We start from the raw sequence: 17,552 nt of genomic DNA on the forward strand, positions 1-17,552 counted from the left end.
TATAATCCTTTTTAATCCGTCTCCATCTACCTCTCTCTCGGTCTCTCTCTCTCTCTCTCAGGACTAAGAAGCTGATAGTAGATGTGATCAGGATCCAGCCAGGAGACACTCTCCCAGAGACCCTTGAGACCCCGGCCTCTGCCCTCCAGGTGATGTCATAATGATGACCCTTACACAGCCCAGCCAACCACACACCTCAAATAGCCTACTTCTCTATTAGTGGTTTTATTTTTATGCTTTTCCCTTTGTGTCGTGCCAGAGTGGGAAAGAGTGGACTGACTAGTCATGCTAACTTTCCTTTCTGTTTTTGTGTGTCTGCCTCTTCCTACCTGTGCTGTCCTGTAGGAGTGTGAGCATTCTAAGGTGGTGGCGCTGCGTGCGGTGCAGGACGCCCAGACCCCAGAGGGGCTGAAGAGCAGCCAGGCGGTGCTGGAGGACAGACAGCTGCCTCTAGAGCAGAAGAAGAGGAAGATCCTCCGCAACCTCCGAACCCTGGAGCAGGCTGGCCTGGTCACCGCTAGCAACATGTACCAGGACCTCATCAACGACATCGCCAAGGTACAAATGCGCACAAACACACACACACAGAGACACACGCACACTGATGGCATTCAGCGTTTGTGTTGTAGATAACCAATTTAACCTATCATGTCCCTCCTGCGTGTGATTCACAGGACATTCGTTACCAGAGACGCTACAGACAGAGGAGGAAGGCGGAGCTGGTGAAGCTCCAGCAGGCACTGAGCGCGCTCAACTCCAAGACAGCCTTCTATCAGGACCAGACCAACTACTACGACACTTACATCAAGACCTGCCTCGACAACCTCAACAGGAAGTGAGTGTTCCCTACAAAACCCATCCCTCGCCACTAACCATAAGTCGAAGTTCATCTGAACTTCACAAACACTGTACAGGGCCTTGCAAGTCAACAAGGATCTAGAGATGGAGAGGATGGATTGGTTTGGAATTGGGCCATATGGGCTAGTGTTGAAATATATTGTCATTGCTATTGGTACTATTCAAAACTTGCTGTGTTATGTATGTGTTTGTGTGACTTCCATGCGTGTGCCTTATCTGGCGTGTGTGTGTGTGTGTCCACAGGAACACGCGGCGGTCCATCAAGCTAGAAAGGAAGGTGGAGGAGAAGGGCAGTAAGAAGTGGAAGCATCAGTCTCTGAAGTATACGGCTGCCCGACTGCACGAGAAGGGCGTGATCCTGGAGATAGAGGGGCTGCAGACCAACCAGTGAGTGGAGCAGCACTGAGGACAGCTGGTCCTAGCTAGCTTAGCATTCTGCAGTGACATCAACTTCCCGAAACCTGAGTAGTATTCATTTGTACACACAATTTCAAACCATAGCAAAATGTTATGCAACGGAAAAACGTTTGACAACGAATAGCCAGGGTTTTGTGATTCAGAGGTAGTGTGTGGTTGACTTGGAGTATAGATGGGTGTGTTTAACAAAACTGATGTGTGCGCATCTTCGGGGCGAAACAGAGGTTGGCTTAGAATTATATGATTGACAACATGTAAACTATATTTCGTCTGCAAATGTTTATTGAAAACATGCATTTGTCTCTCGAATACATTGTGACAGTTGTTAGCTAGCTAGCAAATTGTTGCCATATTATCATAGACATGACATCAGTCAAAACACCTCAAAACAAGGCATGGTATCAAGAACAAGATACAACGAGCTAAAACAAGCGACCTACGATTCCCCACATGGCAGCTTTTTGTCATTGTTGCTAGCGATCTGACTGTTCAGAATCATAACAGCAGATGGCCTTCTACCCCTGCGATGCATGTGCAGCATTTTCGTGACGTTGTCAGACAACCCGTCTATGGACACCAAATGTGAACATGGTATTGAATCCTGAAGTGAGTTGGTACCATACTAGGTCTCGGGTATTGTGCTAGTCAAGGGAACATTCTCCAATACTTTCACAAATGCATGAGCCTTTCATAGCTTTCACCAATCAGATCAGTGATAACTCGAAATGAAGGGAGAAAGGAAGGATGCGTGGGTAAAGTATTTGGACGGGGACAAGGGCAGGTCTTTGATGTGAGGAGTGAGCTGTTAGCTCTATGTGAGATGGGGAAGAAGGAACAACCTCATTAAGGGACATTGTCCATACAGAAACCCACAGTGTTCTCTCGCTCTTGTTTCTCTCTGTCTCTCTGTATTTTTTGCTCTATCCCCCACTCTCTCTCCTTCACTTTCTCTCGCTCTCCCTCTCCGAACACTCACTTCTGTCCTTCATGTTTTGGTCAGGCTGTTCTAGCTAGAGTGGCGCTGAGGAGAGCCAAAGTCAGCTCCTGTGGCTCCTCACTGCTCTGTGGGAGTTTCAGGCCATGTCAAAGTGGAAACTGAGAGCTAGTATCTAGAAGGCATCGCTATGTCCTCTTTAAAGCCAGTTAAACACACTACACTATGGCCCAATATCGTCAATGCATTTCAGAAACCTTTTGAGAAAATTGGATATCTAAGCTTATATTTCTGATCATACTATTTCTCACAATTTGCATTAAAATGTTATGCCAAAACAAGTCTGTCCTGACATTGTGACCTTAAGACAATAGCAGGACTATAGTTGGTTATCTGTGTCTGTATCCTGTTTTTTCATTTGATTAATTCAATTGCATGTATTTGTCTTTTCTCAGGTTCAAAAATGTAATGTTTGACATCTCTCCCAGTGAGGAAGTTGGGGACTTTGAGGTGAAGGCCAAGTTCATGGGAGTTGAGATGGAAAAAGTCCAACTCCATTTCCAGGTGATGCTTTTCTCCCAAATGACGACGACTCATGGTTGTCAAGGCTCCTCTCTGTCATGCTGACAGACTGATAGTTCCGTGTCCCTGTCTGTTGACTAGGACATGTTTCTGTCTGTTGTCTCTGTCCCGTGTAGGACCTCCTCCAGCCGTAGTTCCATAGTTATTTAAAAAATATATATTTTTTATTTTATCATCGTAGAATCATAGTTGACTGTTGTCTCTGTGTCACTGTCCCTATCTAGGATCTGCTCCAGCTGCAGTACGAGGGAGTGGCGGTGATGAAGATGTTTGACAAAGCCAAAGTCAACGTCAACCTGCTCATCTTCCTCCTCAACAAGAAGTTCTATGGAAAATGAGGGATTATTGAACCAAAGATGGAGGGGAAAAGATTAAGTGGGTATAGGTGTGAAAGGATTGTGTGCCTTTTGCCAAAGCAACAATTGGGATAGGATGTTTGAATGGTGGTTAACGTGTTATGTACGTCTGACTGGCCATCCTCAGGCTGGTGAGCTAAACACACGCACGCACCTGCACGCACACACACCCTCAGGCTGGTGAGCCACACACACACACATTTGATTAATCACTTTATACCAAAATGAAGCTCACATTGAAATGGGTTTGTTGCTTGTCATTGTCATGTTATATCTGTTGCTTAATTATTGTATTTTTTTTTCATGTTCAGTTTTCCACTGGGTAATTAATTGTACATGGAATATATTTTTCAGAAGTATATTATAATGGCATTTACATTTTATATGTAGAAGTTATATACAGTTAATTCGGAAAGTATTCAGACCCTTTGACTTTTTCCACATTTTGTTACTTTACAGCCTTATTGTAAAATTGATTAAATACCACATAATGACAAAGCAAAAACAGGTTTTTAGACATTTTTGCCAATTTATTAAAAAGAAAAAACTGAAATAATACTTACTAAATTATTCTGACCCTTTACTCAGTACTTTGTTGAAGCACCTTTGGCAGTGATTACGGCCTCGAGTCTTCTTGGGTATAACACTACAAGCTTGGCGCACCTGTATTTGGGGAGTTTCTGCCATTCTTCTCTGCAAATCCTCTCAAGCTCTCAGGTTGGATGGGAAGCGTCACTGCACAGCTATTTTCAGGTCTCTCCAGAGATGTTCGATTGGGTTCAAGTCCGGGCCATGGCTGGGCCACTCAAGGACTTTAAGAGACTTGTCCCGAAGCCACTCCTGCGATGTCTTGACTGTGCTTAGGGTCCTTATCCTGTTGGAAGGTGACCCTTCACCCCAGTCTGAGGTCCTGAGCGCGCTGGAGCAGGTTTTCATCAATGATCTCTCTGTACTTTGCTCTGTTAATCTTTCTCTTGATCCTGACTAGCCTCTCTGTCCCTGCCGCTGAAAAATATCCCCACCGCATGATGCTGCCACCACCATGCTTCACCATAGGGATGGTTGCCAGGTTTCCTCCAGACGTGACACTTGGCATTCAGGCATAGAGTTCAATCTTGATGTCATCAGACCAGAGAATCTTGTTTCTCATGTAAGTAAGTGCCTTTTGGCAAACTCCAAGCGGGCTGTCATACCTTTTACTTAGAAGTGGCTTTTTTTCTGGCCACTACCATAAAGGCCTGATTGGTGGAGTGCTGCAGAGATGGTTGTCTTTCTGGAATGCTCTCCCATCTCCACAGAGGACCTCTGGAGCTATGTCAGAGTGACCATCGAGTTCTTGGTCACCTCCCTGACAAAGGCCTTTCTCCCCCGATTACTCAGTTTGGCTGGGCAGCCAGCTCTAGGAAGAGTCTTGGTGGTTCCAAAACTTTTTCCATTTAAGAATGATGGAGGCCACTATTCTTCAGGACCTTCAATGCTGCAGACCTTTTTTGGTACCCTTCCCCAGATCTGTGCCTTGGCCCAATCCCCTCGGAGCTCTACGGACAATTTCGTCAACCTCATTGCTTGGTTTTTGCTCTGACATGCACTGTCAACTGTGGGACCTTTTATATAGACAGGTGTGTGCCTTTCCAAAGCATGTCCAATCAATTGAATTTACCATAGGTGGACTCCCAAGTGGTAGAAACATCTCATGGATGATTAATTGAAACAGGATGCTCCTGAGCTCAATTTCGAGTCTCATAGCAATGGATCTGAATACTTATGTAAATAAGGTATTTATGTTTTCTTAAAACCTGTTTGCTTTGTCATTATGGGGTATTGTGTGTAGATTGACGAGGAAAACAATACATTTTATCCATTTTAGACTTAACAAAATTTGGAAAAAGTCCAGGGGTCTGAATACATTCCAAATGCACTGTAAGTAAACACATTGTTATTGTCAAAAAAAACGTTTTTTTGTAAAAAAGAATGTGTTTGGAATTAGATGTGTACAATGCACTATTGCCTAATGGTCAGAATGGGAGATTAGACCACAACATTCCTGTCCAGCTATAGCCAGCATGGATTGAAGTACAGTAGTTAACCAGTGCCTTTTTAATCTACATACAGTAAATTGGGAAGCTGTGTATCTTTTAAAGACTATTAATGAAGTTATTCTTCCTAGTTTCACTGCTTTTTAAAAAGATTATACTGTCAAGCATAAATAAATAATTTCAAATGTTTTAATGAGGTTAAATCAAAATATCTGTGATTTTTCTTGTTTGTTATCAAAACTAACACAGTGCTATAAGAAAATGATTTTAAAATAATTGTTTGGTCATCAAATAAATAATAAAGCCTGATTCGTTTTTTTAACTGTCATTAGTGTCACCCCAGCTGTGCAACACAGCCTGTTCAAGACACCTGGTCCAAGATAGTAGTTTAGGTCACTGAATAGAAATGATCTAAAAAATCCTATATATATATTTATATATATATATATATTAATCACTTGATAGTAGGCGAGGCTTTTTACTACCCCTCTATTGATGGAGTCAGCCTTTTCAAACCCAACATGTATTTTAATTAGCTCTAAGCGCTGACAGAAGGTTGTCTGCCGTTTCCCTCACGCTTGTCTGTATAGTTAATTTAGGAGAACAGTGAATTACAGCCATGGTTTATTGGTTATTCGCGACTTTTTTGCTCTCCAAACTTCAGCATGTGTGCCACACAATGGTAAGTAATATGCCTTTAGTTGTTTTGCTTCTGTGTTTATTTTAACAGTTTAACATTGAAATGATTATACAAAAAAGCTGATTAATTTGTCGAATCGATGTACAGAATTTTGAAAAAATTTGTATATTGCCAACATATGAACTAACCCTCGGACTCAAACTGCTACTTGCAGAGCAATATCCACGGGTTTTCCCGCAGAGGGCGCATAGACAGCGGCGGCAATGAGTTATGACCAGTTGTGTAAAGTACTTGAAGTGTATTTAAGTACCAGTTAAGTCGTTTTTGGTCATATCTGTACTGTACTATTTATATTTTTGGCAACTTTTAATTCACTACATTCCTAAAGAGAACGTTGGAATGTGCCCCTGGCTATCCATACATTAAAATAAGAAACTTGTGCTGTCAGTTTGCTTAATATAAGGAATGTGAAATGATTTATACCTTTACTTTTTATACTACAGTATATTTTTGCAATTACATTTACTTTTAATACTTAAGAATATATAAAACAATATTTTAGACTTACTCAAGTATTTTACTGGGTGACTTTTGAGTCATTTTCTATTAAGGTATCTTTACTTTTCTCAAGTATGACTATTGGGTAATTTTTCCACAACTGATTATGACACACTTTTTTGTGCTCAGTATATTAATATACCTTGAACCTGGTAGGATGGCACCAGAGCAAATTTAAGGGAGAGAAGGGTACGAGTATTTTTTTTAACCTTCAGCATCACTGTGTCAAGAGAAATGTCTATTCTTTCGAACAAAGATATTGACATATATCTCAGGCTGTTGTGTATCCCTAGAAATAATCAGAATTCATGTAAAAATACACTACATGGCCAAGAGTATGAGTGGATTCGGCTATTTCAGCCACACCTGTTGCTGACAGAAGTATAAAATCAAGCACACAGCCATGCAATCGCCATAGACAAACACTATCAGTAGAATGGCCTTACTGAAGAGGTCAGTGACTTTCAACGTGGCCCAGTCATAGGATGCCACCTTTCCATCAAGTCAGTTCATAAAATTTCTGCCCTGCCAGAGCTGCCCCGGTCAATGCGAAGTGGCGGGCCACACAAGCACAGAACAGACAGCCGAGTGCTGAAACGCATAAAATAGTCTGTCAGCGTTTGAAACAATCACCACCGAGTTCCAAATTGCCTCAAAGCAATGTCAAGACAATAACTGTTTCTTGAAATGGGTTTCCATGGCTGAGCAGCCACGCACAAGCCTAAGATCACCGTGCGCAATGCCAAGCGTTGGCTAGAGTGGCGTAAAGCTTGCTGCTAGTGGAAATGCGTTCTTTGGAGTCATGAATCACGCTTCACCATCTGGCACTCCACCAGACAGATCTGGGTTTGGCAGATGCCGACTGTGCCAGGCTTAATTGCCCAACATCAGTGCAAAATCTCAGTAATGCACTTATGGCTGAATGGAAGCAAGTACCCGCAGCAATGTTCCAACATCTAGTGGAAAGCCTTCCCAGAAGAGTGGAGGCTGTTATAGCAGCAAAGAGGGGACCAACTCCATATTAATGCCCATGATTTTGGAATGAGATGTTTTGAGCAGGTGTCTGTTTGCTTTAGCCCATGTAGCGTATGTTTTGAAAACCAAGCTAGTCCAAAAAAATGGTATCTTGGACCAGCACCATCACCCATTGTCACAGGACACCATTATCTACTTTGTGCATAGGGACGGGGTAAGTTGCGCTGCCTTGGGGTAAGTGGATAATGGTGTCCTGTGGCAGTGGGTGATGGTGCTGGTTGGTTAAATTAATATGTTTAGCAAGCTCAGACTCCATGTCATAAGACCTTGTGTGCCTCTTCTACTCTAAGCCTCTTTCGCACAGGTACGTGTTCATTTTCTTTTTAGTTCAATGAAGTGTCATTCAGTCAATTTTTTTCATCCCTTCCCTTCTCTCACTTCCTTGACTGCTCTTTGAAGAATCTCAAGGGGGGGAGGGGGCTAGACCCCTGCTTGTTTTACCTTTGTATACACGGGACATGTCTTCTCAGTAACATAAAAACATTTACAAAATTGAGTTCATATGCATGACACAGTGCAAAAATACTATGCATATCAGGCATAAAACAGACTAAATGTGATCATCCTTTGTATGGTGGCCATTGGCTCAACTTACCCCATGGCAAACATTTTGACTGTTACCCAACTACAAGGAAGCACTTTTGCTAGGTTTAAGACCTCATGTTGTAGCTTATTGAGACCCAAACTGATGTATAAACAATCTTAAAGTATATACTTTGGTTTAGATACAAGCATCATGAAACCTTTAACACATTCATTTGACTTTGTAAAAATCTGTTTTGGGGACCTAACTTGCTTATTTTTTTTTCCTTCACAAACTCAATGAAATGATGACCTCTTCTTAAATATTTGGTCACATGATTCATTTTGTGTATGGTTTCCTATAAACAACGGGTGGCTAAACTAACCCTTTGGCTCAACTTTCCCCACTCTCCCCTACACTTGTCTGTTGTGGCTTGCTTGTTATATCACTACCACCTATACATGTTTACAGTGAGGTGTGTGTTGCACACCATTTCTCATCTAGCATTAATTCGGCACTTTGTAATGACATGTTCACGTAATGTAATATGTTACTCGTAGTCCTCAGACGGCCGCTGTGGTCTGTGGGGCCATGCGGCTATTGGCAATGGGAGGAGTGACACCCCCTCCTACTCTCCAGACAGACCATCCACCTCCCGGACATGGACATCGCCACCTGCCACGCCGTGCAGGACATAGACAAGCTCTGTGCCTACTACTTCTACTTCTACTCCATCTTCTTCTTCATCCCGCTGGTGTTCACCGCCATCTCCTACGTCCGGATCGTATAGGCCCTGGCCATTGCCAACATGGAGAACCACTCCAGGAAGACGCGGGCAGTGGTGATGGCAGTGACGTTGCTGGTGGTGTTTGTGGCCTGCTTCACCCCCACCAACGTCACTCTCCTGGTGCATTATCTCAAGCTGGCCCATGGACACAGCGGTGGGCAGCCTCAGCTGCTGCCTGGACCCCCTCATCTACTGCTTTGGTTCGTGCCAGAGACAGGCGGCAGACAGGCCGGGCCAAGGGCAGAGCTCAGCTCTCAGACATCATGGCCTGATGCTTTGGGCTGAGAATTTGATCACTCTAGGACTGCATCTCTATAGTCTAGAGTGGCTTCCTCTCCTCGTCTACTTCTCTTAATTTGCACTGAACTGAAAACATTGTAAATTATAGATGAAGGCAACATGTGGATGTCTACCAGGCAGTTGCTCTCACCTGTCCAGTACTTTAGTCAAATTCAGCTGAAAGTAAGGAGACAAGGAGATGCTGCCACTGTTTACTGTGTCCAACTCATCAGGTGGCAGAGCTGGAATTAATTGCACTTCTCTTTAATTGTCTTAATAATTTTCTTAGTTTTTTTCCTTGTTTGCGTTATGTCAAGGAACATATTTTAATGCCAGTCTACCGGTGTGTACAATTCTACAAATGCTTTGTTGCTGCAGATGCTTTGTTGCTGCAGATGCTTTGTTGCTGCAGATGCTTTGTTCCTGCAGATGCTTTGTTGCTGCAGATGCTTTGTTGCTGCAGATGCTTTGTTGCTGCAACTATATATTGAGTAATGTTGTTACTGTGCACTCTACATGGACTGAGTGTACAAAACATTACAAACACCTTCCTAATATTGAGTTGCAACCCCTTTGCCCTTAGAACAGCTTGCCCTCAGAACAGCCTCAATGTGTCGAGCATGGACGCTACAAGGTGTCAAAAGCATTCCACAGGGATGCTGGCCCATGTTGACTCCAATGCTTCCCACAGTTTTTAAGTTGGCTGGTAGTAGATCTCTAATCCGAATAGCTTGTTACATCTCATCCCACCGATGCTCAATTGGATTGAGATCAGCTGAATTCACTGTCATGTTTGTGGAACCATTCCTAGGCAATCCTAGCCTTGTGGCATTATCCTGCAGTGAAAAACTATTTGCAGATGGATATACACTGCTGCCATGAAGGGATGCACCTGATTTGGCAAGGGTGTTCAGATATCCTGTGGCATTCAAACATTGCTCCACTTTTATCAAGGGGACCAAAGTGTTCCATGAAAACACACCACCACCAGCCTGCAATGTTGACACACGGTATGATGGATGCATGTACAAAGTGGTTTTCAGCATACCCTAGTCCTCCCATCAGCATAAAACAGCAGGAACCGGAATTCATCAGATCTGGCAACCCAGTGTTTTTGATCCTTAGCCCGGCTGCCGCCGTACCCCATTCGTATCAAGGTACGATGAGTTGTGCATTCTTTTATGGATCACAATTCGTGTCAGCCTCCTTTGTCCTGTTTTTGACCACTGGCCTGCCGTTGGCTGGATGTCCTTTGGGTGGTGGACCATTCTTGATACACACAGGAAACTGTTGAGCTTGAAAAATACCAGCAGTGTTGCAGTTCTTGACACACTCAAACCGGTGCGTCCGTCACCTACTACCAAACCCCGTTCAAAGATACTTCAATGTTTTGTCTTGTACATTCACCCTCTGAATTTAGGCTGAAAAATCCCCTTCATTTACACTGATTGAAGTGGATTTAACAGGTGACCTCAATAAGGGTTCATAGCTTTTACCTGGTCAGTCTATCTTATGGAAAGAGCATGTTTTGTACACTCAGTGTATATGACAATGTCTATTACTATGTACTCCACATTTGAAGAAATGGTCCATATTGTCAGGCTGTGTTTCAAAACCACAGTATTAACATGCATAGTTTACAGTAAATCTCTACACATTTCAAGTTAGGTATAGAGGTAGTTGGCGGTTGTCTGATTTCTTAAAGGAAAATACCAGTCAAACTTTTAGTGTGTGTTTCATTAGTCCACTGTTGATACAGTCCCAAAATGTTTTGCATGTCAGCAAAAAAAAATTTAAACAGGCAAGTCAGTTAAGAACAAATTCTTATTTACAATGACGGCCTAACCCGGACGACTGTGCGCTGCCCTATGGAATTCAGCCTGGATTCGAACCAGGAACTGTAGTGACGCCTCTTGCACTGAGATGAGGTGCCTTAGACCGCTGCGCCACTCGGAAGCCCTCAAACAATCAAGTTTTCAGGATATAGAACTTTCAAAATACAGAAAGTGTCATAGTATGATGCGTATTTTGAAAACTTGATTGCTGACATGCAAAACATTTTGGAACCGTATCAACAGTGGACTAATGAAACACATTTTTGAGTGGAATTTTCCTTTAACTCACTTCTCAATATAGCCCAATTAACCTAGATATATACAGGAAGTGTTACATTATATTCAGATCTTATAACTTCAAAGGAAAAAAGTTACAAGGTTGAATGTGTTTATTTAAATGTCTTTGTTTGAACAGTGATATTTTGTTATTTAAGATACCTTGAACTGTTATCAAATAAACAGTAAAAAGACAAACAGTTCATGGTAAAAACTTTAGCATTTTTTAACAATACAGCACATAGAACTTGTCATGAGTATGTAAGACATGATTTAAAGTGCATGGAAGTACAAGTGGTATTTGGTTAGTGGTTATGGGATCAAAGTTCCACTAAAGGGAGATTTTGTTGGGCAACACGGTGAGGATCTGGTTCTCGTATTCACTTTGTTTTCTTCTCCTCTGTAGCCTTCTCCTCCTCTGTAGCCTTCTCCTCCTCTGTAGCCTTCTCCTCCTCTGTAGCCTTCTCCTCCTCTGTAGTCTTCTCCTCCTCTGTAGCCTTCTCCTCCTCTGTAGCCTTCTCCTCCTCTGTAGCCTTCTCCTCCTCTGTAGCCTTCTCCTCCGCTGTAGCCTTCTCCTCCTCTGTAGCCTTCTCCCCCTCTGTAGTCTTTGCCTCCTCCGTAGCCTGCTTCTCCTCCATAATCTCCTCCTCCACCACCACCTTCTCTTCCACCACCTTCTTCTCCTCCTTGTCATCAGGGCACAGCTCTGAAATACAGAGAAAGTGTGAGGATATTCAGTGGCGACCCGTCATTCAGGGCAGGTAGAGCCCCACCTGTTTAGCAAAGAATTGCCAAATTGTTTTGCATGTTATTTGGGCATGAATACGTGTCACACATCAGTTTGCAAACAATGTAAAAATTTAAATAATTGAGTTAATAAAGCCGCATACAAACTTGTTAAAAGTAAGGCAGCTCCAAAATGCAGGTGTTTCAGCTCAGTGCTTTCGGTGGTGGTGGAGCAGCCAGCGGAATATACGGAGCGCAGGGGTTGGTAATGTAATCTATTTGCGCCGTGATTGGCTCAGTGTTCTGTCACTCATGGGGACGCTACGTCGCCGCAACATCTACGGGGAGAGCTCGAAAATTCAAGCCCCTTGAGTGGTGCCATAGTTACATTAGAAGTGCCCTTCCAAGAAGGCTCAAGGTCATTGGCCACAGATAAACTGACATCAAATCACGTTATATCTGCCGTAGCTTTAATTGGACTGAAGTGTAGGTTTAAGGATCTCTTTCCCAAGCTTAAAAGGATAAACATTCAACACCATGGGTCAGAGAAGGTTGAATACAATGGCCATGCTGTCAATCCTGACAATGGAATGGCCATTGTTTTCTCTGTCTGCACAAGATACATTTAAAGAGGAACTTGTGACTGCTCTTATGATTTAAATTCCCTCAAACACAAGTTTCACATTTTGTAGATTTTTTACCATCTATAAAATATAATAAAAAGATGAGTAGGAGCAAAGAGAACCCCTGACCTGTTTTTCCATCGTAGGTCTGGTGTTTCTCCGGGAAGTTCAGACACTCTGCCTGTTTCTTATAGGTGTCCAGGTATGTGTGATCCATTTTTCCTGTCCTTGCTGAGAGAGGGAGAGCGAGAGAGAGGCTGGTGAGCTGACCTACAGTACCTTGCTGGTGTCATCTTTTAGGGCTGGTAACAGACAACAAAAGGCTCATCTTCCATTAAGTCTTCCAAAGCATTGAATATATCTTGCTGATCCCTTTGACAGAAAGATACCGTTTTAACACCTTATCGATGTAGGGTCAACTCCCGGCTTTCATAATGCTTTGTCTGGAGTATAGCATGCCTAAACTGCTACTATTTGTCAATGTCAATAAGTGGGGTTAGCCTGATCTCAGATCTGTATGTGCTTAAGCCAACTCCTCTGACCATCGTTGTCATGACACTGAACCAGCAGTTAGGAATTGGTTAAAGCACATCCAGATGGGTCCAGACAATTTTGGGGATAGACTTACTCAAATCAATTGATTGATTGGACTTACTGAAAAGGAGCAGGTATCTGCCAGTGACATCTCCATTACGAGATGTGTCTGACCAAAGCAGGCAGTCAGGGCAGGTCTCCAGGTACTGGCCTTTGTGTTCAGACAAATGAACTGTGGATCCACAAAATAAAATAAATGCCTAATCCATTATGATTAGGACATTTGGTAACGATTTTTTTTCTGTCCTGCTTCAGCTGTTACAGTACACAAATTCAACACACTTGGCAGGTTACTTTTTGGTGCTTGTTTCAGTGACTACCAAAGAAAAGAAAATGTAATTATTATTACTATTGCTACATGACTCCAATGTAATTTCCAAGTAAAAAAATACCGGACTATAAAATACAGTAACAGTACATTTTATTTGTTATTTATCTTTACAGGCATACGATGACATACAGGGAAGACATAACATGGCAATATACACAATAATAGTTAAGTGGATAAAGGCCCTCTCTTATTGAGCAGCTAAATGTTTTCATCCCTCAGATGTAGAGCACTAGCCAGGTTGCCAGATTGTTTCTGCTTCAGCCAACTTGCTCCTTTGCCGATGTCCTATTTGGCATAACAATGCCAAAGGTTGTTGGCTAAAGCAAAGACAGATATGGCAACCAGGCTAGTAGAGCACAGGTCACTTACTGTGTACTGTGGAAGTGGTGCCGGAGATGGTAGCATGTGTTGTACCCACGACGCATTTGCCATCACTGATGGAACATTTTGAAAAACGTGTTAGCATGTTGTATGATTCATTGCTTAGGTGCCACTTGAAACAGTGTCTTTGCTTTCAGAGAAAGGTGAAATTAAATGTCTACCATTGCACATAATTTCCTGATATTTAATAAAGCTCATTCCAAACTACTATGACATTCACTAAAGTCTGCATTCATATCCACAATATAGCCAGACTTACATGCGGTCTCCCCATCTTAGGGTGACTACTTTATGGTCCGATGTAGCCGACAGGTCTATCCAGGAGCTTTTCAGAGTCCCCAAAGCATTTTGGAAGAATAAATGATCCGCAGACCCCATCACATACACCCATTTGCCATAGAGCTGCCAGTCACAGACAAGGAAAAACACATGAGTTTCATACCATCTAATTGCCTCATCCTATACCAATTTGGACCATTTGAAGTTAGAAGAAACACAAGGGTAGTATAGTAAAAGAAATGTGTAGGCGTTATGGATTAACATCCCCTGCCTTATCATGGATGTACAGTTACCTATCCAATAGAAGACACAGGGTTTTCTTTAATGGAAGCCTTTTTATGCTAATTCGGTTGAGTGTGGAGTGCCACAGGGCAGCCGGCTTGGACCATTTATTGTTTTTGGTGTTTACTAATGACCTTCCTTGAATAAAGCCTATGTGTCTATGTATTCTGACAACTCAACAGTATACACGTCGGCTGCAATAATAAAATAACTTACGTTTTAGAATGGGTAACTAGCAATAAGCTGGTGCTAAACATCTCAAACTAAAAGCATAATTTTTGGGACAAATCACTCACAACCCTAATCCTCATCTAGATCTATTATTGAATGTGAGCAAGTTGAGTAGACAACTGCTGGGTGTCAACCTAGATGGCAAGCTATGATGGTCAAAACATAATTATGACTTAACGGTTACTAAAATGGGATGAGGTCTGTCTATGATAGAGAAAGCAGAGCAATGCCTTATCTCAGTCAACCAGACCCTAGTTTTGTCACACCTCCACTACTATCCAGTTGTGTGGTCAGGTGCAGCAAATAAGGAATTGGGCAAATTGCAGTTGGTGCAAAACAGAGCAGCACATATTGCACTTAGATGTACACGGAGTACGAATGACATGCATGTCAATCTCTCCTAGCTCAAAGTTGAGGAGAGATTGACTGCATCACTATTGGTCTTTGTGCGAGGTGTTGAAGGTACCAAACGGTCTGTTGAAGCAGTTGGCACACAGTTCGGAAACTCATCAGTACAACACAAGACATGCAACCAGAGGTCTCTTCACAGTCCCCAGGTCCAGAACAGAGGCTGGGAAACACACAGTATTAAATAGAGCCATGACTACATGGAACTCTGCCACAGCAGGTAACTCAAGCTAGCAACAAAACCAGACTCAAAAAACAGATAAAAGAACACCTTACATCACAACGGGAACTGTGAAAGACAGACATTTATATGCATTTTGTATTGTATTGTATTATGTATGTGATACGTGATTGGGATATGACTGTGGTATGTGCTAGTCTCACCATCTTAAGACGAATGAACTAGCTGTGGGTGGCTCTGGATGGGAGCGTCTGCTGAATGGTTCAATTGTAATGTAAATGTGCTATATATTATTTATTTTATTTGTGTTTCCTGTTTTGGAAACCCCAGGAAGAGTAAATTGCAGATCCTAATAAATACTTCACAGCATCTGTCACTGTCCATAGTAGGTTTCCCGGATAGGGAGTAGAGTGTCATCTGAGATGTATTCATTAGGTCCAAATGATAATATTTAGTATTATGATCACAACTTACCTCGGTATGGTCCTCCAGTACGAGGGGTTTGACCAGTTCTTTACAGTCCGGTGCAGATGCAGCACTCAGAGAGGCTAGAGCCAGGAGAGCTACAACCAGCTGAACAGCCATAGAGAGAGGTAGAGCAGAGACACTGAGGACGATCGTACAGTACAGCTAGAACAGAACACCTCTACTGCTGGGGCATATGCCTCCCGGAGGCTTAGACAAAAACACTGTTGCATAAGGGGCAATGTGGAGGAGTAAGAGGGGAGGCTTTCAACATGCTTGAATGGGTAAATGGAGGGCTAAATCAGCATTCATTGCCAGACTTGTCTTATATAACTCTGAATGGATGTCCCCTCCCTGACTGAGTAGACCATCTATTAGCTAGGGACCAGAGCACTCTAAATAGAAGCTTCTGTTTGGGACTATTGTCCTTGAATGAATTCAAACGGACAGCCTGGATACCAGCTAAATGATAACATCCACATTATGGTGAAAAGGGCCTCAATTGCTTTCGTTTGAAGGACATTTTGTTACATGTAGCAACAAGTTAAATAATGAAATGATCAATAGCATGTCCATTGTGTCTGGTTTGGAATAGGACTACAGTAAAAACAATGTTGCAGGATGAAGAGGGATGCAGCCCTTGGTTTGGTTGCTGTGCGCATGAGGGGGTCTTACACTTTCTCTTGAGTTACCTGGCAACCAACTGCCTTGGTCCCAAAACAAAAGAGCTTCTCTTTTAAATGTTTTGTTGTGCCCTAGCTTTGTCACATTTTTATACCAAATGAGACAAATGTGCTGACCACTAGGAACTAATTCAGGGTGAGGGCTACATGGAAACTTTGAATGAAATACTGAAACAGGTAGCAAGTAAACAAATATTTATTTTCAATTTCAGTAAGACATATCGACCTTGATATGGCTGTCTATTAAGTTGAACAGCTAAGCATGAAGTACATGATTTCTGATAGGTAGGCTACATGGAACTCTGAAGGGTCACATTTTGGTGGTGTCTCTCATTTCCCATAAACAGTTTAAGTTACTGTTTAAGACTTTAATTAATTGTAGAACTTTTTAAAAGCAAAATTACATACAGTAACAATGTTAAGTAATAATAAGTATCAAGCAACCAAATGCATTGTACAGTAAAATAATTGAATATACTGTAACACAATTCAACACATTAAGAAGGTTAGAACAGTCCCAGTGATGGGTGATTCTGTTGATCAGGTGGCTTAGAGTTAAGCCTGTTGTCTCATTTCCTTTAGTCATCAGGACACAGATCTGGAACAGAGAAGATATTTACAGGAGTGAATGCTCTCTCAGTACGAAATAACTCATTCAGTTTTAGGAGAGTTATGTTTCATTAGATGGTCAATGATGAGAGAAGTACATTAACTATCATACCCAGGTCCCCAAAGTGGTATTGTGGGAGGAAGTTGAGACACTGCCTGTTTCTTAAAGGTCTCCAGTTATGAGGCTTCTAATCTCCCAGTCCTTGCTGAGAGAGAGAGAGGGTGGGTTAACTGAACTATCAATGTATTTTTTTTAAGTCTGACTGGAGAGATTGGTGGGATTGGTGATGATACTATAAAACATGGACAAAGCTAATCATTTGACTTCCTGAGTAGAACGATGTATCTGCTTCTGGTCTCTCCCTCAGAGGTCGACACAACAGTAGAGTCTGGTCACAGGAGGCAGTCACGGCAGGTTTCAGGGTGCTTACCATCATGGTCAAATCAAAGTTTGTCACGTGCACCGAACAGGTGTAGACCTTACAGTGAAATGATTACTTACAGGCCCTAACCAACAGTGCGATTAAGTTTTTAAAAAAAGGTATTAGGTGAACAATAGATAACACTAATTGAGGTAGTATGTACATATAGGTATGGTTAAATTGACTATGCATATATGATAAACAGAGTAGCAGCAGGGTTT

General features: G+C 42.3%; 2 protein-coding genes across 3 annotated transcripts in view; one reads left to right on the forward strand and one right to left on the reverse strand.

The window, feature by feature from the left end:
- The window catches only part of LOC129853704 (ras GTPase-activating-like protein IQGAP1), an 87,747-nt gene extending 82,255 nt beyond the window's left edge, over positions 1-5,492 (forward strand). For both annotated transcript variants that reach the window (XM_055920043.1, XM_055920042.1), the window contains exons 33-38: positions 62-149; positions 346-558; positions 675-835; positions 1,102-1,245; positions 2,665-2,773; positions 3,016-5,492. In XM_055920043.1, the coding sequence (XP_055776018.1) occupies positions 62-149; positions 346-558; positions 675-835; positions 1,102-1,245; positions 2,665-2,773; positions 3,016-3,129 (829 nt within the window). In that variant the 3' untranslated portion in view covers positions 3,130-5,492. The remainder of the gene's footprint in view (positions 1-61; positions 150-345; positions 559-674; positions 836-1,101; positions 1,246-2,664; positions 2,774-3,015) is intronic.
- A 5,719-nt stretch (positions 5,493-11,211) lies between these two features.
- LOC129853706 (dynein heavy chain-like protein 2) lies at positions 11,212-15,853 on the reverse strand. The gene is made up of 6 exons (XM_055920045.1): positions 15,627-15,853; positions 14,031-14,173; positions 13,760-13,824; positions 13,121-13,231; positions 12,595-12,696; positions 11,212-11,822 (listed from the first exon to the last, which is right to left on the reverse strand). Exons 1-6 carry the CDS (start codon positions 15,735-15,737, stop codon positions 11,497-11,499), a joined length of 858 nt encoding a protein of 285 aa, XP_055776020.1. The 5' UTR covers positions 15,738-15,853; the 3' UTR covers positions 11,212-11,496.
- Between the last annotated feature and the right edge of the window lie 1,699 nt (positions 15,854-17,552).

The sequence above is a fragment of the Salvelinus fontinalis genome, chromosome 4, assembly GCF_029448725.1.
Source record: "Salvelinus fontinalis isolate EN_2023a chromosome 4, ASM2944872v1, whole genome shotgun sequence".
Classification (NCBI taxonomy): domain Eukaryota; kingdom Metazoa; phylum Chordata; class Actinopteri; order Salmoniformes; family Salmonidae; genus Salvelinus; species Salvelinus fontinalis.